Source organism: Esox lucius, chromosome 24, assembly GCF_011004845.1.
Source record: "Esox lucius isolate fEsoLuc1 chromosome 24, fEsoLuc1.pri, whole genome shotgun sequence".
Lineage (NCBI taxonomy): Eukaryota > Metazoa > Chordata > Actinopteri > Esociformes > Esocidae > Esox > Esox lucius.
The window spans coordinates 12,524,617-12,551,369 of NC_047592.1; the positions used below are offsets into that span (position 1 = coordinate 12,524,617).

Here is a 26,753-nt window from a genome sequence, read left to right on the forward strand (position 1 = left end):
ATCAAAACAAACGTCCACCAAAATCTTCTTGAAACGCGACAAGGTTTACAACCGGTCCCTGCGACAGTGGCAAATTCCTCATCCATTATCTATACCGCATTGTAGTGAAGATCCAAGATAACGGGCGTGGGTTCACTTACCGTCCCTGGGGATCTCAGGTAGCTGATCCGTCACTGCGCTGACATCTGATTCCCCACTGGCTGCCTGGCACAGGCGCTCCCCTGAACCGTTGGAAGAACGTACACACGTCAACGCAAACACACTTTCAGAGCCGCTGGTTAAGCCGTTGCGCTCCCAGCCCAAAGCATAACGCCTGTGAGGGGGCACGGGTTTGTCTTGTTTACACACGTGCACGCGCCTGCGAACACGAGTCACTGGAAATGTCTGCTGCGGTGTGTGTGAGTGTGTGAGTGTTCAATGCTCTTGTTTTGTAGGGTTCTTATGAGGCTGGCAAAATGACGGGCACTAGGAGAGCCCTGTTTCCCAAAGAAGTGCGGACGAGACAGCCTTCTAAATCTGGAGCTGTGGTTGTGGTGAGAGCTTCTAAGGAAGGGCCAATCAAGGCCCTTTCCGATCCTGACATAGATGGACCATTAGTGATACTGTTGTCAAGTGGGCCCGGCCCTACAGCTTCTACAATTACTGTACACACCAAGCCTTGCAAAACAGGAGCACTGATCAAGAATTTCTCAGTTACCGGAAAAAGGTATTTGTGACTTCAGTAAACTTGTCTGTAGCCACGCCGCGGTCGTGTTCATCAGTCGTGTTCTTCAGTCGTGTTCATCAGTCGTGTTCTTCAGTCATGTTCTTCACTTTCAAGTGACGGAAAACTAAAGCGCGGCCTCTTCCATCGGTTCCCAACTAGACTGGACCCTCGGTCGGTTGTCCGGGGGGGGGGGGTACTGTACCTGGAGCCGTGGTGTCCACGGCATCGGTTCCCTCCGCTGTTGTCTCTTTCACAGGCGGGTTCGGTGGGGGCGCGGTCACACTGGGAACCACGGCGGGCGGGATGTCCTCTGGACGGAAGCCCCTTCGCACCAGCTTCAGGTGAACTGTCTGGCCTGTGTGTCTCAGCACCTCCACTGCTTGCTGGTTGGTGTAGCCCTGGATGTTCATGCCGTCCACCTGCAGGGGGAGATCGATAATATCATGTCCATGACACGTCAATAGAGTTGGATAGAGGGCTCCTTTTGGCAGTTTTACGAAATTGACTAAGTGGCAGCATGGGCATCCCAAGTGAGGGCTTCATCAGCACTGAAATAGGCTTTGTGCGACATGAGCCGCCTATCCAAGTCTATGAGGCAACATGCAAATAGACAATCCATCACACAAAAAAGGCACAATCATAAACCCAGGCAAACAATGCAGAAATGGTTGCACCCAAAGGACGAGGTCTGCCCAACGAGGTCTAAAAGGGCCAAAAGATTTCTCCTTTTGACATTATTATTTTAATCAGGAGCCAACGTATTTTAGCCCTCTATGATTGGCCAGCCCTGCTAGACAAACATACCACAACAAGTAAAGAAATTATGAAAGATTTGCTCAGGGGGTTTTGCATTAATTTGAAATGCTCAATTTAGGGTGATGATTGGAACAGTGTCTCAATACTCATTCAAAAACCTTAATAGCTTTCAGCTGAAGCTAAATTATTAAAATACGGGGCCTAATATCCCCACATTATCTAAATAGATAAAATCCAAAATGAGAGATAATCTTGCCCACTTTATACTTTGGATTGAAATTCACATTTACATAAAAGATTATTCAAGAAATGTGAGGAGTTTTTCCTGCGGTGGTTTTGCAGTTAAGGTTGGAATAGGGTGGAATCATGCTTGCTACCCAACCTCACTTTTCACCAAGTCATTTTCTTCATATCTTCCATAAAGTCAAAAACGGCTGCAATCATAAATTTAAAATAAAATGAAAATGTCAGCTAGTCTGAGACACTTACGGCTATGATTTGGTCCCCGACATGGATTCGGCCATCTTGCTCAACCGCGCTGTCTTTAGTTATACTTTTCACAAAAATACCAGAGGGCTCTGAAGATGGAAAAATAGACAACGACACTGTGTGAATAACATAAGTAACACACGCATTACCCCTTGTGAAGTATAGCTTTAACTATCCAACTGCATCAGCAGTCTTCCCATTCCACTCTTAGGCAGGGTCACTCAGTGTTCCAGACATTCTACAAGACTCGTCAGAGTTGATTCCTTCCCAACGGATTTAACTCCACGCCAATCTGAGTCAATACGTTTGAAGATATAAATACATCTGTGTACACGTAGGTGATACATCTAAGTTTAGTAGACAATGACGCCAAACCTCACCTGAGTTCTTGTCCCCCACATAGCCGGCGATGGTTATTCCCAGACCCTGTGCGTTCTTGGTCAGCCCTACGTCAAACGCTTCGGCCTCCTCTTCCTCGTAGCCCTGTGAGGACAGAGAGAGTGAGTCGGCTTCCACGTGTGACAAAACTAAAGACAAGGAGCAAAGTAAAGTGCGTGACTACAGTGGAGTGAATCGCAAGGGGGCCAAATTACCTCAAATCCACACGCTGTTACCAATTTACAAACAGGCGTTCCCCATCTATGTATAATCTCTGTTAGCCAGATGAGTTACATTATATATTTGATGAATGAGGAAAAAATACTATAATCAAGTACTGATGTTACTGAGACTGCCCATACAGATAAATACTTTGAGTTTAAAGTATTTTTTTGGAACCTTGTGACTGAGACCTGACACTGGGTTTGTGATCATACCTGACGCTGAGTCACGGATGATGTCACATGTCAAACATTATTTTTTACTGGTTACCTACGTACCTCTGAGAGGAAAATAAAATGTGGCACACGAAGGCAAAAATTATTGAAGTAAAATATTAAATAAACATATTAACATTAAATTGTGTGAATAATAGTGAACACCTTTATAAAGAAAATTATTACTACCTTATTAAGGCTGTTTAAGATTTTGTAAATCCATAATAAATAATGCAGCTCAGTTCAATTGCATTGGTGAAAAAAAGTATTGCACTGGTCAAAAAACAAACTTTTTTAATAAATCCCCCCAATGGCTAGGACATAAACATACTGTTTGAAATGAAGGAACCTCGAAACCTTCACTGAACCTTGAAATCCTGACTGAAATTATAAAACCATCCTCCCCCCATCCCAGGACTCGCTGGTCCAGATAAAAAAAAACTGGTGTCTGCAGTACAGAGAGCATAGGGACACCTGGTGCTCTGTGACGGTGGCCAGGGTCATTGGGATGATGGAGGTCTCCTCTGGAGGGCCTCTGGTGACGACCAGCTTCACTCTGTTTCCACACTGCCGCAAGACCTGGACAAATCCCGATGCGACTTAGATCAGAACAGCACAGCCAACATACACTGTAACTCAGTAACACAGCCTCAGACCAGTGTCAATACCGAGAGTCAATTAAATGCAAAGGCTCCATACCTGGGCCACATGCTCACTTCCCATGCCATAAAGGTCGGTATCCCCAATCTTGAGGATGTGGTCCCCACTGCGCAGACGCCCATCCTAAGTGCCAAGCAGAAAAGTAGCAATTGGTTATTACTAGAAGGCAATAAAAATAAAGGTTTTGTTAAAGCCACAAAATTCTCTGTAATCTGTTGAAAACCAGTACCACAGGAGTCCTCTTGCATTTGGAAACATACCGGTCCTGATCAAACACATTTTCAGGTAGACTCTCTCACTCTCTCAGTAGCGCACACCAACCTTGTCTGCCTGACCGCGGCACTCATTTCATCAATGCCAATTAATTTGAATGACACAAGATATATACTAACTGAGAATGGCATTAAATAAGGAGCGAGATAAGTTCAGTATGAAAGGAGCTAAATAGTAGTGATTCTATGCTCTAAATTTAAACAGAAATAGAACATAATCCCTAATAGCAGGAGGCAGAAAACAATGTATTTCATTTACAAATGTGATACATTTTAATTTAACTAACAAGTAAACTATATTCATAATTTTTTGAACTGTATCTATTCTGCCAAGAATGCCTAACTCTGTCATGGAGTGTTTAGTTGAACATAGTTGATTTTAAAAACCTCATATAATGTTGGTAAATAAATATTGGTATATTTGAAGTATTTTATATATGATATTGCCTTTGCTTCATATCTGTTAAGTACTTAAAAGGAAGGTACATTTTTGAGGCAGTGATGTATTTAAAAGACAGACTATTATACACCTTTAAGTATATCAATAAGCAGAGGATGTCCTAGATTGTTTAATTCTGTTTACAATAATTAGAATGGATTTTACTGGCTAATAAAAAATGGTGTGGCACTGCATTACAGAACGTAACAGAAGTAAAGAAATCATGAATGTCAGGCTCTAAAATAAAAATGTTTAATTGAATGTACGCCTGCACTGAACACCACATAAATTAAAAACGATTTCTTTATAAAAATGTATATAGGATTGTTTTTTGTTTGTAGAGTATAAATTATTCTCAAATTGCCAGAATAGCCAATTGGTTACTGTCTGAAATTGCAACTTAAAGTGGGTATAGCCTTAGTGTTCACTGTAATTGGCCACTGTCTGAAACTGTAACTTAAAGAGGGTACAACCTCAGTGTTCACAGTAATTGGCCACTGTCTGAAACTGTAACTTAAAGTTGGTACAGCCTTAGTGTTCACTGTAATTGCATACCAGAAGTTACACAGAATCGCCACAATTTTACATTTTGGACTCAGGAGACATTTGCTTTCAATAACCCAAAACATTTAAGGGAACATTCCTTGTAGATAAGCTTAGAAAAACCCAGCTTCCTGATTTCCCCTTCTGTAAATAACAATGTTTGGTGCTTCAATAACATTGAAGTCACCTGATCAGCGATGCCTCCAGGCAGGATGGTCTTAACAATGACACCGGTGGTCTTTCCTCCCACAATTCCAAAGCCCAGTCCTGTCCCATCGTTGACCAGCTCTATGGTCTCCACGTGATTCCAGTGGGCCTAAGGACACAGGGTCAGACATGCGTCATAAAAACACTCAGCAATGACTTACTAAATGCAGGCTGTTAGTTTCCAGGGCAGAAAAAAATGAGAATGGCAGTCCAAGGAGAACAAGAACTTATGAAGAGGAAATGAAACATCATTCCAGGAAGGAAGAAAGCCCCCCAACTGACAAGGGTACAATGGAGATGCACTCTTGAGGCCATTCGCTCCACTTGGAGCTAAAATGACCAAATAATTGCTCAAAGAAGGAGTTTAAATATTGTGGTGTATTGAGCGTGTACCCGAATGACCTAAGTAAGCACTACTGACTGTGTATGCTGGCCCGGATTAATGCCGGGGCTTACATGGCCTAAAGCCTACAGGGGGCCCTTGAGGTCGAAACATTTATTTCTATGGGATTTTTTTTTTTTTTTACTGCAACTGCCAATTACATGCTTGGGGCCCAGGCCAATATAAAATTGTGTTTTTTACTATTAGGCTAGCAGGGTGTTCTTGTGATCGTGTTCATGTTTGTGTGTGTACAGTGTGTGTGTGTGTGTGTGTTTGTGTTTAACTGGGCTGGTGTGTTTATGTACTGCACGAGTATGCTTCCCCAAGATTCCGCGCCTGCTTTCTCCTCACCGCGCTTGAGTGGGCAGACAGGGTGCTGGCGGCAGACGGCGTGCGGGACACCACCGGGCTGGCCAGCTGTGGAATGGGTCCTCTGGCCACCGCCAGCCGCACACGCTCAGATGCTCTCTGCAGGATGCCTATGGCTTGCTGGTGGGTCACCGTCTGGTCCAAGGGCTGACCGTTTATGGCCAAGAGCTGGTCTGCCTCTTTCAGCTTCCCGTCGCTGCGGGACAAGGCCGATTCACTTGACGGAATTTGTTTTGACACAACACCGGTTAAAGGAGTAGTTCACCAAATTTACATGACGGTACATTTAAGGCAGAATTTCACTTTTTGCAAATTGGTGTTAAGATGGTTTCTCACACTGAAAGTAGTCAAGAGAAACAGCTAAAAAAACTATTCAAATAATGAGGGCACAGGAGCATGTTTGTTTTATGGATTTCTGGTATTTTCGAAAGGTTTTTTACAACGGGTTCACACTCACCCATTACTTCCATTCATTTTGAGCTGGGAGTTACTAAACTAAGCTAATGTTTGCAACGGCTGGAACCTGGACCATAGATCACAGTTTCTCTCGGTCGACAGACTGTTTCCAGCATAAGAAACCATCATTAAGTTGTAAAAAAAAAAGTGAATTTGTCCTTTATTAATCTGACGGCTATGACCTTCAAATGTGTCTTACCATAGGAAAGATAACAGTTTAAATAGACAGGGGTCAGTAGTCACCAACTGTGGTCTTGGGGAGATGCATGGTTGGAGGGATTTTGTTTCAGGTCAGCGATAACTCGTCAAAAGCTGACGTAGTGGGTAATACCGTGCTCAAACTGTTGGTTAACTCACTCATACAGGCCCTTTTTATGAAAGATGTCCTTGAGTGCCTTGAAAGTCGACCCCCAAATAAAATGTTTCATTATAATTTTTTTAAACAGCTCTTAGGTAGTAAAGACATGATTTCAACCAATTGTCTACTGAGGTTAACCCTTGTTAGCTTTCCCGTACCAGTGGGCCACGCTGCCTGGCTGGATCTCCTGGACGAAAATGCCCAGCTCCCCGCGGTGTTCGCTCCTGAGGCCGAGCACGCTGAAGCCTAGGCCCCCAGACAGCGGCTTCACCAGCTCAACGTGCGTCACGTAGCGCCCCTAGATACACACAGGCACATGTAGAGACATGAGCACACATACACACACACACACACATGCTCTCATATATCACACACACACACACACATTATTAGCCCTCCCCTTACCACCTTTCGCAGCAGCATCAAAGACAAACCCTCCTCTGATGTCTATTTGAAGTCACTCAAGAGTGTACACTGAACACTGTTGAGCGTGGAGCACACTTGTCTTTGAAATGTCTTTGGATTTTTTGCTGGCTCGACTGTGAGTGTAAGCACTCTTGCTTGTGATTATCAAGAGATATTTTTAGATACAAAATTATAATAATGACATGAAATGAAATATTCACACCAATATTTGGTGTGCCAAAGTGAATGAGATAAGAAAATTAAAAAATTAAAAATCTACAACGTAACTAAATATATATTGAGTGCATAGTACTTAATATTAACAGTATTTATGTCAATCTAAAACAAAGTCACTTGATGTGAAGAAATAATCCTCAAATTGTATGAGATAATTGTGTTTATATCTAAACAGGTCTTTACCTGGGCCATGGAGCGGATAACGTGCTCAAACTCCTCAGGCGACAGCTTCCCATTGATCTGTGTACCAGCTGAGGCTTCTGAGTAGGCAATGCGGTCACCGATGCCCTGGGCGGTCGTGTGGGATTCACTCAGATCACCACCAACAGTTGCTGTGACACCACCCTGAAAACACCATTTGAAATACAGTCAGCAAAGTCTGAATTCAAGAACTGTCTATAATTTATATAGAGCCCCCAAATGGTAGTACCAAAACCAAAAAAAAAAGTTTTCTACCTCAGGTTCGTCTGCCATTAATTAATGGAGTTTTGGGATGTACACTGAAAATAGTCTGAGGCAACAAAACATCCTTTTGGGATAGATGCCATTACTATTACTCTATATTGTAAGACAGTATGGCTGCCAAAAGCTGCTGGCAGTAGTAGTTTGAAAGAACTGGTGTGCGTTTAGTTTGATAAAGAGTTTACTGCATGCTAGTCGATTTGGACATAACACACTCCACAAAAACGATATTGAAATGTCTTGAACAGGCTTTGAGGTTTGAGCAGATAAAAATGGCTATATTTGAAGGGAAGCAGTGCATTTTTCAATCCTCACATAAAAAAACGTTCTGTAAATGACTGTAATACATAATAGAATAGGCCACATATAACTTAACTCAGACAGAACTCAAAAACGATCACATTTGTTTAGAACCAAAAGTGCATATCTAGATTAGTGACCAGAATGAACTAAACTTCCACAATTTGACCTAAGACAAAGCAACTGACTAGTTTATACACAAACAAATGACAGTTTAGCAATCTATTGACTGCTAAAGAATAACAGGCTGAAAAATAATAAGCCATAAAACTTCACAGATCCTTTCTCGCCATGTCTATGGAAAATCGCACTGCATTCAATATCAAGGGATGGAGAAACGTAAAATATTCTGGGGAAATGTAAAATATTCATGAAGCGGACAAGAGGCATACCCAGTTGGCAACTAGCACTGCCCTCCAAATCGCAGAAATGACATTATTTCCATCCGATCCCAAAACCTTGTTGCATTCAGGTTGGCCATTGAATTCGGATATTCTGGACTCCACAGAAGTGACTGGATATCCCTTGATCGTACTGTTTGCTTAACGTGATCGACGTCTTCCATGAAAAATGCAGGTGATGGCAGAATATCGGAAGGGTCGTGTTATCTTCATCTCTAGCTCCTAATATAACGATAACAATATGGCTCCTATTGAGTTATTCATGACACTGAATCATTCAGTGCCCTTTTAAATCATCAGACATAGCCAAGGGTGTTCTGGTGGTCAAAGCCACTGGCTCTGGTAAACAAGTGCTGCAGTGTAGGCTCAAATCTGACCTACTGCTCTTTCAGCAAAACTTCCTCCAACAGCATATATCTTATTTGACGGCACAACTTGTGTTGGCGTTGTCTTTGAAACACCCCAAAAAAAAACATTTTAGTTAATTTGAAGTACCCCACATGTCACTACTTCTGTTAGTCTTTCCACACATGCCATCTTTCTTTTGTCACACAGGCGGTTTGGGAAATGTTTGGCATAATTTGAGGATATCCACTTCTCCAGGCACTTTGTGGTTTGATTAAAGTTAGTAAGACATAATCACACAGTGTAACAAAGTGCTTGAAATTAATCAAATACATTCAATAGTGTGACAGTGGGAACATGACATCTTGCCAGAAAAACAGACTTAATCTGCAAAAAGAATTACAGCGCTATTTTCGTAACATCACAAACCATGTTTACTTGTCACATTTTGTTACATGCATTGAATTGAGTATTATTAATATCTCAAATGTGAAATAAGTCAGGACAAGCAGATCCAATCAAGTTCTATCCAAAAACATGCTATGACCAATGTAAAAAAATTAACAATTGCTAATTTCCTGAATTTCCTAAATCTGTCTAGGAGTGTTTAGAGCCCGGGAGGAGGGACAGCTCGTTACCCAACCGTGATTAGCTGGAATCTATAGCAGACTAATCCTTCACAGATAATAGCTTTGCTGATGTTCCATCAATGACTCTGCCTCCAATGCAGTATTTCCATCACAGCCATCTGGATGGCTTGATATGCCGTTCATTAAAGGGGCCGCAACAACTGCGTTTCTGTGACTAATGGATTATATGAATTAGACACTGTGTAAAGCCATGTTTTTGAATCTCATTTGCTCATTGGATCTAATGTTTGTTTATGATTAGTTTGAATGTGATCCAAAATGATGAGCAATGCATAGCTAATGCTTCACAAGCACTTTGAAACACAACATACCCAGCATTGAATGCCCTTTTGAACTCGTACTCAGGGTTCTTAGCATATTTAAGAAGCATTGTTGACACACTGACATATCACCCAGCTAGTAGCCTAGATATGGTAAGGTTTCAGCCTTTGTAAACAGAAAAACCCTGCAGGCTAGACTAAGTTAGCATAGCGTTCAAGTTGCTGTCCAATACACAAGCTTTGTTAGCCAGCCGGGATAAGAGGATTAAAGTTCCAGTTTGGTGCTTGCACATTTAAGAAATTGTTTCTGCCCCACTTCACACGGCAACGGCCTCTCTCTTCGTTGAGCCGACCCTGTCGCCATAGCGACACCGACAGTGGTAGGCTCCACTTGCAAGACCAGACAGACAGTGTGTGGGTCTAGTTCTGAACTGGGAAAAAACACTAACTGCATCTTTCCTGCAAATTGGTTTTGCCTAAGGAAGTCGGCCAGTCTATTTGTATCACAGGCACTCAGCTTAATCTCTGTTCCACTAAATTCAACTTAAATTATGTAATGTGTTTTTATGTTTTCTTTTTTTTTGCTTTACCTATAAACAGACTCCATTACACATTTTTGTTAGCTTGAAAACATTAGGGTGAAAATAGTTTAGCATGCTACACACACCATTAACTCTACTGTTCTGGATTGGATTGTGCATAGGTATGTGAAACTGCTTAAACACCGCACACACGTACCACAAAACACTTGACTACTAAACATTTTATCATTCAAATTCCTTCAAGGTTGAAAAAAACTACAAACTCGAGCAGCATCCCTGCCTCCCACTGCATAGCTCACATACTTTTCCTCTGTCTCAAGCACTCACGCTGGCCCCTTCACACATATTCACCATGATGTGGCCAGAGCTCTTTTCTGGGACTAAAACATTTATCCATTTCTCATGGGCCCTGGATAAGACAAGGGGGCCTTCTGGATTTGGCTGGCTGTGTCTGCTTAAATAACCTTAGTTAGAGTACCCAGATGAACTCTTACTGCAATATGAGCACAAGTAAAGCATGATATCAAAGAGAGAAAAGGCAGTCTGTCTGGAGGCGAGCCAAAACCGAGAATAATTCAATTGGATTTACGCAGACAAAATGAAGATAACTAGCAGTAAGTTCTTTAAATCTAACTCCTAGATATAATTGTATAATTGCAGCCAAGCCCCATACATGGTTAATCCTGATCTTAAAGGAGGATGTTAGATTTTTAAAGCTGGTGAACAGGCAGTATCTGCAAAGGACAACCTAAGTCTACATCTGGGTCCTTAACATATTGATCTACATTGTAGACTAAAAATGAAAGACCACTTAGGGAGTTGGAACAAGAGATGTGTTGAGGTTATGTCTTTGTTGACTTTATTAGGTCATTTTAATAACCCTGTGTAAGGATCACAGTCCCTTTAACCCTAACGCTTAAATGGACTGTTCACCCAAATGACAGAAATATAGCATGGATTGCTCTCATATCTTGGATAGACAGGACTCATGGTGAGGAAACCAATTTGAACTTTTGTAAAGATGTAACTGACTGGACATTTCCAGGTTTCTAAACATTAAACCAGAAAATATTGTTGATAGCTTACTAATTAAAAGATCCTGCATTGTATAAGTAGTGGCAGTACTATATGCCCAAACATATACAAGAAACCAGTTTTTTTCCCCACCTGTTCTTTGAGGTGCTGGACAGACTTCTGGAGTGCCAGGATCTGGTGAAACAGGGGGCTTTGAAGAACAGACTTAAGCAGGCTGAGCTTCTCCTCTGTGGGGACCTCCCCCCGCTCCTTCAGCTTGGCCTGGAGACGCTCCACTGCCTGCAAGGCACGTTGGGTATCTGCAAGGCATTGCATAGTTCAGTGACAGCATGGGGCAGCCTCGCGGAGAAGGAAGAAAGGGGGCAGGGGTATACCTATCAGAATAAACTAAGACATTCGGTGACAGAAATCCCAGAGTTACTGTTTTGCTGATCTTGCGTTTAGTTCAAATAGATTTTCAAGAACTTGAAGTTGTGTTAGGCATATTCTACTAATGACTTGTTTTTATCATTAGTGAGTCTTCCAAGTATAACCCACTCTGTTTGAAAGACAGAACAAGGCGTGCTTACTAATGTGCAAAGCACAGACACGTTGCCGTTTTACAATTACATCTATCGGAGGACATACCCAAAGTAGGTGGGTGCAAACGTTATACTTTCTCATATTGGCCCCCTATGGGAATCAAGACTTTAATTAACACCTCCCGAATTTGTCCCGCAAACCATCCACATTATCTAACAACATCCCCACTGCGCCTGATTTGACAGTTACATTCTAATAGTTATACAGTAAGTGAAAATAAGTGGGAAACAGTGGGTCTGTTCAAACAATGCCATTTTAATGTGACTAAATATTTGTAAATGGGCAACATTCTCGCTACTTCTCTGACTAGGATAGAGGTGGATTTTAGTAAACAAACCATCCCATTTAGGAAATGTTAAATCGCTATTACTGCCTGTCAGTGTCTTGCTTGTTAAAATGTTGCACACTAAATATAGGGCTATATAAATCCTTTTTCCAAGTTCATGTTTTCCCTTTGTTTCCAAGTTGCTCAAACAAACTAACCATTTTGTTTTTACAGAAAGACCACACAATTTGATATTTTATGTTCACAACAATGATTTAGCTACTTAAGAACAAACATGTTGAAATCTAGTACATTTGGATTTTTGGACGTAGTTACTCTTTAATTCAAGTGTAAAGAGACCCTTGTTTAGTGGTCAAGTGATGTCACTGTCTGTAAAACAACTACCCACTGGACAGATGAAAATAGTCATGATATAATTAAAGTAAGTATAGACTACTTTTAGTTAATGTTCCAACTGAGAAGGTTTTTTGCCTTAATCTACCAGAAGACAAGGTTTGGTCATTGTTGCTATTGGCTACACAAAATGGTATACTGCATGTGCACACACATATACACACACACACATACAGTGCACACACAGCACACACAGAGGCATTCTAATTCCTTTGTGAATAACTGATGCGTGCTGTTAATGTTGTCTGGACAAATCCAAAACTGCTCAACACATTTAGTTCATTTTTATTCAGGGTTCTGTCTCCATCTTGAAAATCAGATTTTGAAAGGCTCTATAAATAGCTTTGTGCAGCGTAACATGTAGGCTAGCACCTCCTGGAAAATTACCTGAGATCACCTATGCAGCAGCTTGTACACTTACAGGTTAAAGAAGCAGGCAACGGATACTGTACCTGAGCAGAAATCACTGTACCAAAATGTATAGGAAAATAGGTAACATAGAGATGTTTCGGTCTGAAATAGGTAAAAGTGAGAAGGGATGGAGGGACGGAAAGCAAAACAGCATGAGAAAGGGGAAGAGCGAAATAAAAGACACGGAGGTAAAAGCTGCAGAGTAAACCGCCGATGGACCATCCAGAGGTTTAGCAAAGGTCGGCCACTGTTCAACAGAGCTTGGAATATCAGAATCATGTATCACAGAGTTTTGCACCCGAAAAAAGAAATAAAACAGAAAATCTCCATTCAACGGGATGTTCCCTTCCAAAATAATAATGATTCACTTCTAGCTTTGGCTTTGCCCAGAAATGCACAGGCCCTGAATGGGCAACTGGAGAAAAAGGGCCCTCCACAGTTTGCTTGCTCAACCCTGCATAAGCTCCACAATTGAACAACTCAAGCCTACTCGCCTCCCGCTTCTATCGGAACAGCTTGTTAGCCAAGGATGGGTTTGACGTCCTCTGGTCGAGGAAGACAGGGCAATTTCCCCAGGCCCACGGACTGTGTCTAACACCTAATAGGGCGTGCACCAGTTCCAAAGCACTTTACGTTCTGAGAGTCGACAGTAAACAAACCAATAACACGGGAGTCTCTCGACAGCCACATTTCTTTGTTAATGGCTTGTACCTTTCTGGACACTTTGTTGTTGTTTTTGAATCTGTGTGTTTGAGCATGCATAACAAGGACTGTCCTCGGGGTTGGTGTGAAAAATTGGCTGTTTTCCCAATAACAGAGGCCTAGTGCAGTCTCTTTCTGTTTGGATGGGAAACAGGGAGGAAGGCAGTAAGACATCATCTAAATAAATAATTTATGTCAATCAAATTCACTGTCTTTATTTAAACATGATCGCCTCTCAATCTGTTCACATTGTGAGACCTAGCACATAACAGCCATGGAAACCAACACTTTTCGAACCGATGAATCACAAACTTATTGATCACTTACCCATTGTCTCAATCATGTTATTCCTGGTAGATGTGATAGGTGCTCAAGAACCTGAGTGTCACTCTTCCTTTAGTCAAGGCCTGAAAAATGCACATCTGTATTACACCAACTCCAAATTAATACGACTTCAACAGGAAACCACGAGGAGTGTTGCAATGCTCAATCGGTCCATCATTAGACCACTTTAAAGAAACATAGCTTCTCATTCAATTTTTATACCCAAGTGCACTCTGATCACCATGTACATATTTCACAGGATTTAATGAATGTAAAATAGATGTTTTACACCTGAATAATGTATTTACTACTGAGAGCTGGATGAGAGCTGGATCACTACAAGGTTCCATGCAATTCTACTAGATGAAGTATATCTTCACTAGCATTGCTTATGCAAGTTGCTTGGGCCATTGTATTTGACTAATGCTCTTTTTAAAGGATTAACATCTGCCAATTGACATTCTCAGGGCCTTAATTGACATTGGGAATGGCTTTGTGAAATATATGTCACTGCCAGGCATCTGTTTGACTTAAGCATGGTCATATGCATGCTAGACCAATCAGACAGGTGCTCTGGTTCTATGCCCAGCAGCCTAATGAATAGCCATAGCACCTTTGTTACTGTAAATCCAATACTCCTTATCAGATTCAGAAATAGTTTTTATGTGTTAATATACCAAGGCGCAGAAATTATAACTTTTGAAAATGGAATGTTAGGAGACGCATGTGAAGTCAGTGTCAAAATGTGAATTCAAAGAAAGATGTTTAGTTTTTAATTGGGACAGCTTTTACACATCACAGTATAATTTAGGCATCTAGGAATTTTAAGATTTCATCTTTAGTTAAAGAAATTAGTAAATTGTACAGTAAGTCTTCTCACTAACCGCTCTGTAACACAGTTGTAACATGCAGTTATAGACTATGCAAGCACATTTATAGAAAGGGTATTTAATTAAATTGTTGCATTATCAATGGGGTGAAAGTGGGATGGGGATGATCTTAACTGTTTCTCAGCACTGATTTTAAACAAATGTAATTTGTTTAAATCCTGAGAAATTAGGTGCAGGTGCATAGGCTGATAGCCAATTCACATAGCAAAATGTTCATAGTCTCCTGGGTACATTTGCAGGTACGTTCGCCTAATATAAAAACAAACTCGAAAGTAAAACGTAAAGAACTTAAAAAAAGTCAGCAGGGACTATTTGGACAAAACGATAGGCTAGCCGATACGATAAAGGTTTATCGAAGTGCCTGCCCATCTATTGACCTATTAACATAATAGGTCAATACTATATAGCATGGATTTCGTTCAAGGCTTTTTCAAAACCTAATATTTTACTAACTGTGTTTGTATATGCTTCTACACAACACTGTCTCAACATGCTATTATTTTGAAGCTAAACTCGGCTACAGAACACAAGGAATACAATCCGCTTTTCTCAACCCCTCCTCCTTCATCTGCTCTTCTGGACAGTGAATCAACAGGTTTCCGACGTTATCAGAGACGCCAACGAAGTTGGATAACGTTGTGAAGAAGAAAAAAAAACATCCCGAAGTGTTTTAAATACTCCCAGAGAACTAAACTTAGGCTAAGCTCCGTATGAGACAATAAAGATATCGTCGAAACATATTGACCGCGAAAGCGGCTGAGAATTTCGCCGTAACAATAGCAACAGTGTTGGGCAAATATGCGAATTCGAAATTCAATGTAGCCTAACATTTGTCGAAGACGTTTATTGATCTTCATCCTGACAAATGCATTTAAACTAGAGTTTTAGAAATGAAAGCAACTTACATAGGCGTTGACCCTTGTCAGACGGCAGATACACGTCCTGTTCTCCTCCGGTTATAACGGCCCATAGACTGGGCTTAAAGATGGGGCGTATTGTAACTCGATCTTCTATAGATATTTGCAGCAATAGCTGCACCAGAGTTGAGCCTGATACCGCCTATGGGAGAGACCGTGGAGGTTTATTGGGAGGTCACAAGCGCCGCTTGGTGGATACCATGACAACTAGGCCTGAAGTGCAGAGCAGCTTGATGTGCATCTGAATCGTTTTCAAGTATTGCACTCAAATGAACGTGATTGGGAATTTCTTTTTTAGATAATTGAATCATTTGTATTGCTTCTATTGCATGCACAACTACATTAGGCATAAAAATGATGATGGACATATTGGAATGTTGGCCGAACGCGGTCTAGCGAGGCCATAACTCCAAATATGGTCTGGACTAAGAGGTGTAAGAAGAATATAAAGCAGAAGGCTTTCACACTGCTGCAAGTAACATTCATTCTTGAGGTCACTGGGAAGAATGTAATCAATGTCCCCACTCTTATCTATTTGTCAAAACATAGATAACACCACTTTATCTTTCTGCCAGCTTCACATTGTGAAGGGGTGATCTTCTGGGCTTTGAAAATTGGCCGTGTGAAACCTATTCTATTGGTTCAGAGTAGTTTTCTAACAATAAAAAGGTTTTCTTAATGATTAAGAAATAATTCCTAAATGATAGACACGAATGATGTGTAGGTACTGTATTGAACCAACTAATGTAACATTATATACGTTGTTTACAAATATCTCACATTATTCAGGTACCACACAATGACAGCTGTTTTCTTTTGTTTTCTATAATCATATCACAATCAGCTTTACGTTTTATAAACACAAACATAATAGACATACTTATTACAGTATTCAAATTCAGGAATATATCGTAGGCTACACATTTTGCATATCAAGCAAACACAATTTTCTCGAAACCGAAGGTCTGGCTGAAAATATCGGTCGTTCCCGATTATGAAATCTTATCTAGGGTCCTTCAGCGGAGTAGGCTACTGCAGTTACAACTTACAACACCAACTTTATCAGTCATTGAATTTCTGTTTATGTAAAACGTTTGCGACCGTAACATTTCCAAATCGTCAGTGTTCATTAAAATAAAATCTACAAACAAAGTTTACTTATCAACTTACCTGTCATCTACAGTAGGCTGACACCGACAGACAGTTGAGCAACGAAAAAACGTTTTTTTTCAATACATTTTGTTTTTTGTTGATTAGTAGGCTATAAGTTGCAGGAACCCATGGAATAAAGATAATATTTACCAAATGTATGAATATATATATATATATATATATATATATATATATATATCAATGTAAAGCACATAACTGTAGTTCTATCTATTTTGTCATGGATGGAAGGATTTGAAAACATTATTTAAGGCACATTTCATGCAAAACTTCCCATTGATTATGTTAATAAGTGAGAATGACCCCTGGAAAATGGAATTTGGACATGATTACTACAAGTTTATATAGCTGCCTTGACTAATTCCCAATCTAAACATTTTAAGCTGACCTGACTAATTGAGTGTCTATCAGTGACAAAGAAAAACTGATGATGCAGAACCAGTTTTTTTATTGCACCTGGCATATTCTACTACTAACTCTCAATGTGGCAGCAGACAGTCTGGCAATTAGACCATCTGACCCATAACCAAGGTGAAAAATCTCTCGTCCTGTACTTGAACAAGACGGTTAACCCTAATTGCTCCTGTAAGTCGCTCTGGATAACTGTATCTGCTAAATACAATCACCTACAAAACATTTCATACCCTTGATAAACATTAGCAAAAAGCTGCAGAAAATTAAGCAAGACATATAATGAGCTCATACACTCCACAGTTGCCAAAGAATTACTCTCATCCATAAGAATTCCTGTCAATATATTCAAGAAAAAAACATCTGTTAAGTACATTTCAGGGTTAAGAAAAAGTTGAAAACTAGTGGAACTGTGGTAAATTGGCCTAGTAGAGGGTTCAGGTACATCTTTACCTCCAGGAGGCAAATAAATATCCAAGGTCCACAGTTGGAGTATTACAGGACTCGGTTGCTTGTTGCTTGTTGTCACTGAGTCTAAAAATTGACAATTAGATGCCACCAAACCAATAACCTGTTTGAATGGGTCACCAGAAAATAAAGAAAATCTATTGAGGACAATCAAGAAATGTAAGAGCCAGTATCAAGTACAATACAAGATGTTCTATTAAAAAACCTGGTTGCTTCTTTTAGCAGGCTTAAACTGTATGCTAGTGGATCTTCCAGAAAGACAATGACACCAAGCACACATTTAAATGGTTAATTAAGCACAAAATCAACATTTTGCAAAGTCCATGTCTGTCTCTGGATCTCATAGAAAAATCAGTACCAGAACACTTGCAAGGGAAGGATGCAAAAATATTAAAAGCAAAGGGACCAATAATGTCGACACAATGTTTTAGAAAATGAATTAATAATTTGAGAAATGTGTAATGTTGATTGATTAGAGTTTTTTTTATATACACCCAGTGTAAGGGTTTGGATTTGGTTAACCTTGTTGCCTAGTTGTTAAAAATATAGCTCTTGCAGTGCCATGGTTGCGGGTTTGATTCCCAGAGGAAGCCAGGGGAAAAAAATTGAAAATGTGTGTACTCACTACTGCTCTGAATTAAAGCTTAAGATACACTGCAAATTTAAAACTGCATAGATTTACTTTTAACTAGTCTGAATATTGGGTTTTGAAGAGAGCTTTGAGCAAACCCTTTTGGGGAACACAAAAACAAAATAACATACAAATATTTTGGAGACTGTGTCTGTTGTACAATTTAATGGTAATCATATGTGGAGACCAATTATTATTTTGGTAAAAGAATGAATCTAAACAAACAGGGAAATACATAGTAAGTCAGGATATTGGAGGTGGACGTGTGCTCTCTTTTCAGAGCAACACTTGGTCAGGGCCCATTGAGCTCCGTTCAGAAGTAGTGAACCGAAGTAAAGAAAATACAGTTATATTTTGGATACTTAAGACCTGTACTATTAAAATGTCCTCGTTTAATATGTGTCTCTGAAATGTGTGATAATATAAAATCTTGTATGTGGTGACATTTCCATAAGTGGTATGATATTCACATAATTGCTTTTGGGATATGTTATTGTGGAGGCAGTTTTCATACTGTTTAATGCAGTGAAGATGGCTGTAATATATTATAAACTATATAGCCACACAGAAGCTAGCAGGGTTTTCAAGCACTGGTACAGTAATGACATGCAGCTTTGGTCAGCGCACTACCTGCAGAAATCCATTTGCATTGGGGGTGCATGGCAAGCCATGCCGGCTAGAGATAACACTTCATCTTCAAATGCAAGCCAGTTGAAAAATGAACCACTGTCTGCACTAGCTCAAGATGTCCCAGTATGCTTCATAGGAATGTGCTTCACTAACAAGGACTATAAAGCATGAAATATGAACATTTTGTGTGTGATATTGAGGAATATTGGTGATTGTTTTATAAACAAATATAATTGTTTACATCTATTTAGTCATAAACATTCAGTTTTTCAGATGTGTAGACCAGAAATATAACACACATTTGCTTTATTTATTGTCTGAAGTCATGGAATTCTGTACACATTTGCTTCAAGAACCCTTTACCATTAAGATTTTTTTTTAGAATTTAGCCAAAGCATTAATATTTTTGAAAGTATACTATTCTGCTACTTCATGACTGGTCTGCACAAAGGCTGATATGCCCGTCTATGGAAAAAGGTCACTCAATGCAGTGTTTTTTTCAAATCAGTTACCTACAACAACAAAAGAACCCCTATAAATAAACAAATACACCTTCAAATGTTAGCTGTGGGCAAAACTGGCACACAGCTACATCACACAAGGATAGTCCCAAGGTAACTAAGTGTGGTGCACGTGTTGCGGAACGTTGTTCTGTAGGCAAGGACATTTAGGGTGACATGTTCAACAACGTCGGTGAATTTTGTTATTTACATAGATGCTGATTGCTAAGGGCGTGGTCCATCATGACGTTTACTCTAGCGCTTTTTTCCAAAAATGAATTTATCAATTAGTCGAGTCTATCGTCACATTTTTTCGGTTGAAATGTTCACCACCTTACAATTTCAAACAATTTCGAAGGTGTTAAGTAATACTTGTAAGTAGGCCACCTTTATAGGCCTATAGCGACTAAACTCATTTTAACATTTCCAGAGCCCATGCAGTTTTAGGACGCACTCTGTCTTGAAAGGCAGTCTATTGTTCATAAATAATTCTACTTAGAGGCAGACTTTATTGGCAAAATGTAATGACTTTCACTTGATGGTTGCATTTTTATCCGGTTTACTGCTAGGTGGAGCCCGAGTATATGGTGTGAGCGGCAATCCAGATCCGAGTTTTGCCTCTCGCCCTTCTTGCGTTACCTTGAGTCTGAAGACTGCATTTCTCCCAAGCAGTGCGCTCCGAAATTGGTTTGTCATTTGCGCCGAGAGCTCAGCTTTGGAAGCAAATGATTTTCTCGACTTCTTTGCCGTGAAGATTTCCAATTAACACATTCATTTCTTTCGGATACTCTTTTTCTGGTGTAAAATATTTCGCCTTTTAGCTTTTTCTTTAGGACCTGATGTAGCCTAGCTACTGCACAACAGGACGTGTTGTGTGCCAATGAGGGACTGTCATCTGGATACACAAGGAGCCCGTTCTTTCTCCCGCAATATCGACGGTAGCTTATACACGGATCCTACTACAGACATTTCTATGTCTTCTACTACCGGACGGATGAGAAAATATAAACGGAGTTATTTGAAATAATTATTAAAAATCTGTTATTTTCCTTCGACGCTCTGAGGAGATTTAAATCTGCACGGTGATCTGTGCGCAAGGACGATATCCACTGGGAAAAGACTACTGTGTTAGCAATTTTATTACTTACACTTTCAATGGGAGGACTACTTGAAGAGTGTAATCGCTTTACCAGCATCTTCTAAAAACGGTAAGAAAAGTCTATTAAAATGTAGGATATGCTTTTCTTGCGTCTTCATCTATATTTTGATGCGCAAAATGCACTTCAATCGGACTACCTGCAGTTTGTCTAATTTTCGATATTTGAGACAATACTGAATGTCCAATGCCATACAGGTTATCTCTTTGCTGTATATAATGTTAGTCATTTTCAAGTAAACTTGTTTGCTGTGTTCATTGTCTATGCAGTTTGAAATGTGGTTAGGTGCATAGTCAAGATATCGATACTTTTTTGTTGTCGGTTAACGAACGTTACTAAATGACAATTGGAATTATTCAATGAGCGCGCGGCACGGGTGCTGCTCTATCAATATGAGAGTACCAATGAATTTCAGAGTTTGGTGTTAGCTACTGTAGCTTTTCATGTTAGAAAGGGATGGTTGGAACATATGCGCATGCAAGGTGCGTTTTTCTGTTTCTTCATTCACAACCGAATTCTGATTAAACTCAACTCCACATAGCATTTAGCCTACATTAGAGCAAGCTTTCACATGAGGTTGAAATAAGGCGCATCCTTTATAACGTTACTTTTGCGCAGTAAGAAGTTGAATGTATTGCAGGGAATTAAGTTTGTGTTGGCTGCCTAAAAAAACGTTCAGTCCCATATAAACATGCATTGTCTGCTTGAAACTGTAGACTAGGCCAAGATATTGACGAGTGAACGGATGAATGGCAATATTTGTAATAGGATGAAAATGGATGCAGTCTATTTACCACATTTATAATTCTATCAGATTTGAGTGCCACAGTGCCAACTAAAGAAGGAAAAACTGACGCAGCAACATAGAAGGGCGCATCTGCATCTCCGGGTGAAGGTAACGTTGGCTACCTCGAGAAATCAAAATTATTTAGGCTTCTTTGTACATAAAACTGCCATCACTACTTAGGTGGGCCGGTTATTTACGCGTTTAAGTGTTGGCTATTTATACATTTTATTGTCCGAATTAAATATTTAATTATCAAACTTCACATGCACGAGAAGCATCTTTTAACACTGCCTACAGCCTGCCTACCGCCTGCCTACCATGAAGCGCATAGTCATGATACTTCTGATACTTTTCTTATCCTTGCGCAGCAATGGTTTCAGAGATCTTCCCTTCAGTGTTCATTCAGTGTGTTGCTACATTGTCCTCAATTCCATTTTGAATTAGAAAGGGAATGAACTTACCGGAGTTTCTCCCCCTCTTCCTCCCTCCCCTTTCTCCATCCCCTCTCTTTCTCTTCTCTTTCTTTTCTCTCTTCCTCCGGTCTCTCTCTCTCTCTCTCTCTGTCCATTCCAATTAGTGTCAGCCTTTAAAGTAATTTATTTTGAATCCTCTCCAGTAGTTAACCGTACCTTACAGAACAATTGTGCGTTATTTCCCAGATTCTACCAAAGCTTAGATAGTAGCTGACACTTTTGGGTCTGAATTTGTCTCTGTGAAGTGCTCTCAAGGGGATGGTGCATGATTACAGCAATATCGTCAATGCAGTGGTTACAGTAAACATGTCCACAACCAAACATCTACCTCAGACAGTGAAGACCGTGGCTTTATCCCCTTGAGGAAAACTTTAAGACTGTAGATGCTTTGTCATTGTTTCATTTTTTTTTTTTATAGTGGTGCATATAATAAAGTTTTAAAACGTACATTCAGATTATTGTGTACTTGAAAAAAACTAAAAACATACAAGGCAAGGGTGACAAGGTAAAAGGAATGGACTCATCAAAGACAGCAGGAATATTTAGGAAAGTGGATGAAAGGAGAAAAGCCAATTGACCTCACCCTCCCTTCACAATATGCATTCTGTCTAATTGGATGTCAGCTTTTAGTTTACATTTAATGTATGTTCTCATCAGAAGCCACCCTGCTCTTCATATTATTTACTCCACAGTGGTAGACATGTATTGACAGATGCTGTCCTTGCTTTACCTCTTATTGTGGCACCGCCCTTATACAGTGCATGCTGGATGGCTGGTCTAATTTGTTCGAGCCGGCAGCTATTGCAGTAAAGTGAATATGTCTGGAAAATTGATAATCCTGGCAGTAGCAGGAGTATTTTTCTGTAAACTACCTTTTATTGCCAGAATAACAAGAACAAGTAGAGGGTGGGCCGAGAGGAAGGAGATGCTTATAGTAGCACCCCATAGCTGGTGCTGAGGTCTACCTGTGCGTAACATCTGGCTTGTGAATACAACCTGTGGTACCCCAGGGGCAGTACAGCTGTAGGGGTTTGAAGTCATAGCTGGTTGTTCAGAGGTAACCTGAACTATATCTACTTGGGCTTCACTTGCATTTGATCAAAGGTGCACTGCGAGTCAGACCAGGTGTGACTAGGGAAGGCAATGTTAACATCCACTTTTTTTCTGAATCCTGTTCAAGGTGCAACACTTGCATATACTGTATTCACAAAAGTGAATTTGGTAATTTATTTGATAATTTTTGTTTTTATTGTGTTGTCCATGGCTTTTAACTAATTTGGGGGTACTTGTACCATTGAGATGCAATGCCTTCTGCTGAATATTTTAGAAACCTTTTATTACAATAAATGTGTTGTGAGATATATATTCAGATATATAACTTTTTTTTTTTACAATTTATTGTTTATACAACATTGGAAATAATGGGAGCATATGAGTATGTTTGTTTATTGGTAAAATTGTCTTTAAGTAACATTAAACCAAATATGTAGTTTTTTGAGTGTTTTGTAAAACATGCTCACAATCCCCAATTAATTCCATATAATTTGAGATAGCTGTGGCTAGAATTACCTGATGTTTGCATTGGTGGTTTAAAAGAAATGGAATCATAGATTACTGTTTTTCTTGGCTCTTACACTGGTTATCATCCTCTAAGTAATGATGGAAAAAATACAATATTTTCTAAATTGCCAAATCGAATCATCAAATGAAATGTATTTATAAAGCCCTTTTTACATCAGCAGTTGTCACAAAGTGCATTTACGAAACACCCGGCCTGAAACCCTACGGAGCAAGCAACAACAGTATTGAAGCACAGTGGCTTGGAAAAACTCACTAAGACGGGCCAGAATTTAAGAAGAAACCTTGAGAGGAACCAGACTCGGAGAGGTGACCAGTCCTCTTCTGGCTGTGCCTATTTCATCTTTTTGTATTCTATTTACTTCAAAATGGCAATACATGTTTTGACTCATTGACTTTTGCTAATATGTTCATTCTTCACAAAAAAATGGTCCATTTTATTAATACAGGAAAATTCATTTTTGTTAAGATAGTTTAAACTTTTGATCCAGCTATATTGCTTATTTTTTCTGAAATGTTAACCATAAGTGTTGATTTCGGACAAATTGTCTTGCTTTAATAACCAATGATTTCAATAACCAAATAGATGGTAATAACCAAATAGATGGTCATCAAAGTAAAAGATGGTTCTATCCTTGTTTACAAGCTGGAGATGGTGAAGACCGAAGGACTTAGTTTACTGCTGTGGTATACAAGATGTTTAAGAAAACACTTGGAATTAACGTTGCTTGAACAAGTCTTAACGAAGCAACCATAAACTCTTTAGAAAGTTTGTGTAGATGCTTCTCAAATAATTTCAAATAAAAGCGAAGACATACTATTAAAAAAGGTGTAATAGAACAGATTTCTCCTATGTGCAAGTGAAGTATGTTCTGGAAAAGTGAAAGTAGGAATCTAAGCAATAGTTTTCACATATAAAATCAGAATAAAATTGGCTTCAGTGGAGTTTTTTATCGACGTTTTGTCCATCAGGTAGGTAGCCTGGTTTCCGATTTGTCCTTGATGTAGAAGCATTGTTAGGGACAGCATGGTTCTTTAAAAGCATGTACATGTTTAAATCAATCTGACAACCAGCCAAACTGCCAAAGGTCTTGTTTAGTGTGTTAATAATTTTTTACCATTTTGCTTTTATTGTTCGCTTTTATACATCTTGCCTCTTTATAATGAGTTTTGTCTTTCTTGTCTTTTGTTATCTGGACAAATACAGTTGTCAAAGAGGCAAGATGTTGTATCTCTAAACCCGGATGGGCTGTAGGCTGGAACAGCTTTGCCAGGTCCACAATGAAGTTCTTTAGATAGGTCCTCTCCAGAGACAAGGCTGTCTCTCACTCAGTGATTTCCTAACTGAAGTGATGAATATTCCCGCTAAAGGTGCCAATGTATAATAATTCTGGTTCATTTATACCAATACTTTTTTTATTTAACACTTTATTTAGAGCCATCCGTTAAAACAATGGTTTTGCCAAAACCAAAATCTGGCTACTTCCATATGGGCAATAATTAAATTTTGTCCTTAGACACAAAGGCAATCTCATTTGTCATGTTGTTTTATTAAATTTTTTTTATGTACTGTCTTAGTTCCCACTGAGTGTTTCTGCATTTTCAAGAAGTTGATCCGATTTATGTGATTTGATTTTGTCTTTATATGTTATTACCCAGCAGGTGGAATCACATTTGCCATTATAGTATGAAACGAGACATGAGCTCTTCAATTCTCTTCATCAGGTTAACTGAAAAAAAGATGTCTTGATAGCTCCTCTGTTATAAGTGAATGCTTTTACTGGAGTTTAAAGTACTGGTCATGTATTGATTTGAATTTCCAACCAAGGCTCAAGTTATGTCAGTTATTTAGATGCCTGTAAATTGCAATATACACACACTCACACACTCTCTCTCTTTTTCAATGTTTTTGAATAGGCCAACTTTTTTCAGAAATCAAATTATTTAAAAGCTTTAGTGTGATACGTTGATTAAATGTTTCTCTATAAGTGCTGTCTTCAAACAAAGCCACTGTTCATATACATTACATTTAACTCCAAGACAACATTTCTGCTTGAACGGTACTGTAAGGGACACTTAATAAAGCATTGCAGGTAATCAGTTGCTGGTGGAGTTTCTGGTGTATTCACCTGCCAGTTCGACTGCAGCTCATTGCTCATGTACAAACTGGATTCGAGAGTGAAATTCATATTATTCTCAGTGCCTGCATGTACCATAATCTGTTCTGGAATCAAAAGCCATTTGTTCATTGTGGCTTCAGCAGCGACTGGCTTCTGCCTCCATGTACATTGTGTTTAATGAGGGAAATTAATTTCTTCATCGAAGCCAGAAAAACAATTTACAGGAAGAGAGTCGAAGCCAGCAGCACCTGGTAACTGTGTTTTTGTCCTCCCTTTCAGTGCTTTCCTGACAGACCAAAATAACACCTAGGTTACACAAAATGTTTCTGCCAATTTGGTATTTGCCAGTTAGTGTTGGACTTAATATTTGGGTTGCAGGATTGCTTGAAGCTACTAAATATTTGGTCTCTGGTATCTACAGATTGTCATATGTGACTGTAAGTTTTATTGTTGGATATTTTTCAGCTTGTAATTACAAAACATGTTTTGGTGGCTAACAGGTGAAATCACTGAATTATAAATGCCAAAGAAACAACAGGCCAGGACACACTTGTTCTATCTCTCTGTCTCGCACACACACCTACACACAAATACAAACAAACAAACAAACAAACACACACACACACACACACACACACACACACAGAAAAACACATTTCATGACTATAAAACCCTTTTTCTGCAATCCACTAACCTTAACCTCTATAACCTAACTTTTATTATTTTATTCCTTATTCCTAATTTTACTCTTTACCTTAACTCTAACCCAAAATTCCAAATCTAACCCACAGGCCTACAAAATCATTTTGAAATGAAGAGAATCAATTCAGAGTTAATGTGAGGACATTTTGGTGAATATGTATCTCTGAATACATAGGGAAACACACACACACACCTAGGCTAAAAAGGACACTGGTTCATGTGTGAGGGCCCTGTCTCTACTGGACAGGAATGATCATGCTGTTAAAGTGAGATAGGCCGGTCTGCTGGGGCCAGTCTGTGGCAAGAATGTGTCAAAAGAAGAAAAGAGAGGCAGAAAATGAAAAGAACCGTGACCGTGGAAAGTAAAGGTCCTTGAGGCATGTCTCACTCAACACTTACAGTGTCTGGCTCTACAAAGAGCACCGGGCAGAAAGGTTGCAGCAAAAAGCTTTCACCAACTGTCAACAACAGGAAAACGTCCACTAGAATATGGGCCTGTGTGGAGGTGTCCAGAGATGTGTGGTGGCGGTTC

At 39.6% G+C, this 26,753-nt stretch overlaps 2 protein-coding genes across 17 annotated transcripts in view; one reads left to right on the forward strand and one right to left on the reverse strand.

Annotated features, from left to right (window-relative positions):
• Positions 1-15,707, reverse strand: part of LOC105020637 (multiple PDZ domain protein) — a 62,983-nt gene extending 47,276 nt beyond the window's left edge. For all 4 annotated transcript variants that reach the window (XM_034290633.1, XM_034290632.1, XM_034290631.1 and 1 more), the window contains exons 1-13: positions 15,583-15,707; positions 13,791-13,870; positions 11,222-11,388; positions 7,278-7,439; positions 6,611-6,750; positions 5,621-5,834; positions 4,868-4,996; positions 3,466-3,549; positions 3,241-3,345; positions 2,332-2,434; positions 1,952-2,040; positions 909-1,125; positions 141-221 (exon numbers count right to left, since the gene is read on the reverse strand). In XM_034290633.1, the coding sequence (XP_034146524.1) occupies positions 141-221; positions 909-1,125; positions 1,952-2,040; positions 2,332-2,434; positions 3,241-3,345; positions 3,466-3,549; positions 4,868-4,996; positions 5,621-5,834; positions 6,611-6,750; positions 7,278-7,439; positions 11,222-11,388; positions 13,791-13,806 (1,507 nt within the window). In that variant the 5' untranslated portion in view covers positions 13,807-13,870; positions 15,583-15,707. The remainder of the gene's footprint in view (positions 1-140; positions 222-908; positions 1,126-1,951; positions 2,041-2,331; positions 2,435-3,240; positions 3,346-3,465; positions 3,550-4,867; positions 4,997-5,620; positions 5,835-6,610; positions 6,751-7,277; positions 7,440-11,221; positions 11,389-13,790; positions 13,871-15,582) is intronic.
• Positions 15,708-20,056: 4,349 nt separating this feature from the next.
• LOC105020624 (adhesion G protein-coupled receptor L3) overlaps positions 20,057-26,753 on the forward strand; it is a 253,307-nt gene continuing 246,610 nt past the window's right edge. For all 13 annotated transcript variants that reach the window (XM_020043547.3, XM_020043551.3, XM_020043555.3 and 10 more), the window contains exon 1: positions 20,057-20,612. The gene's annotated coding sequence lies outside the window, so the exon portion shown is untranslated. The remainder of the gene's footprint in view (positions 20,613-26,753) is intronic.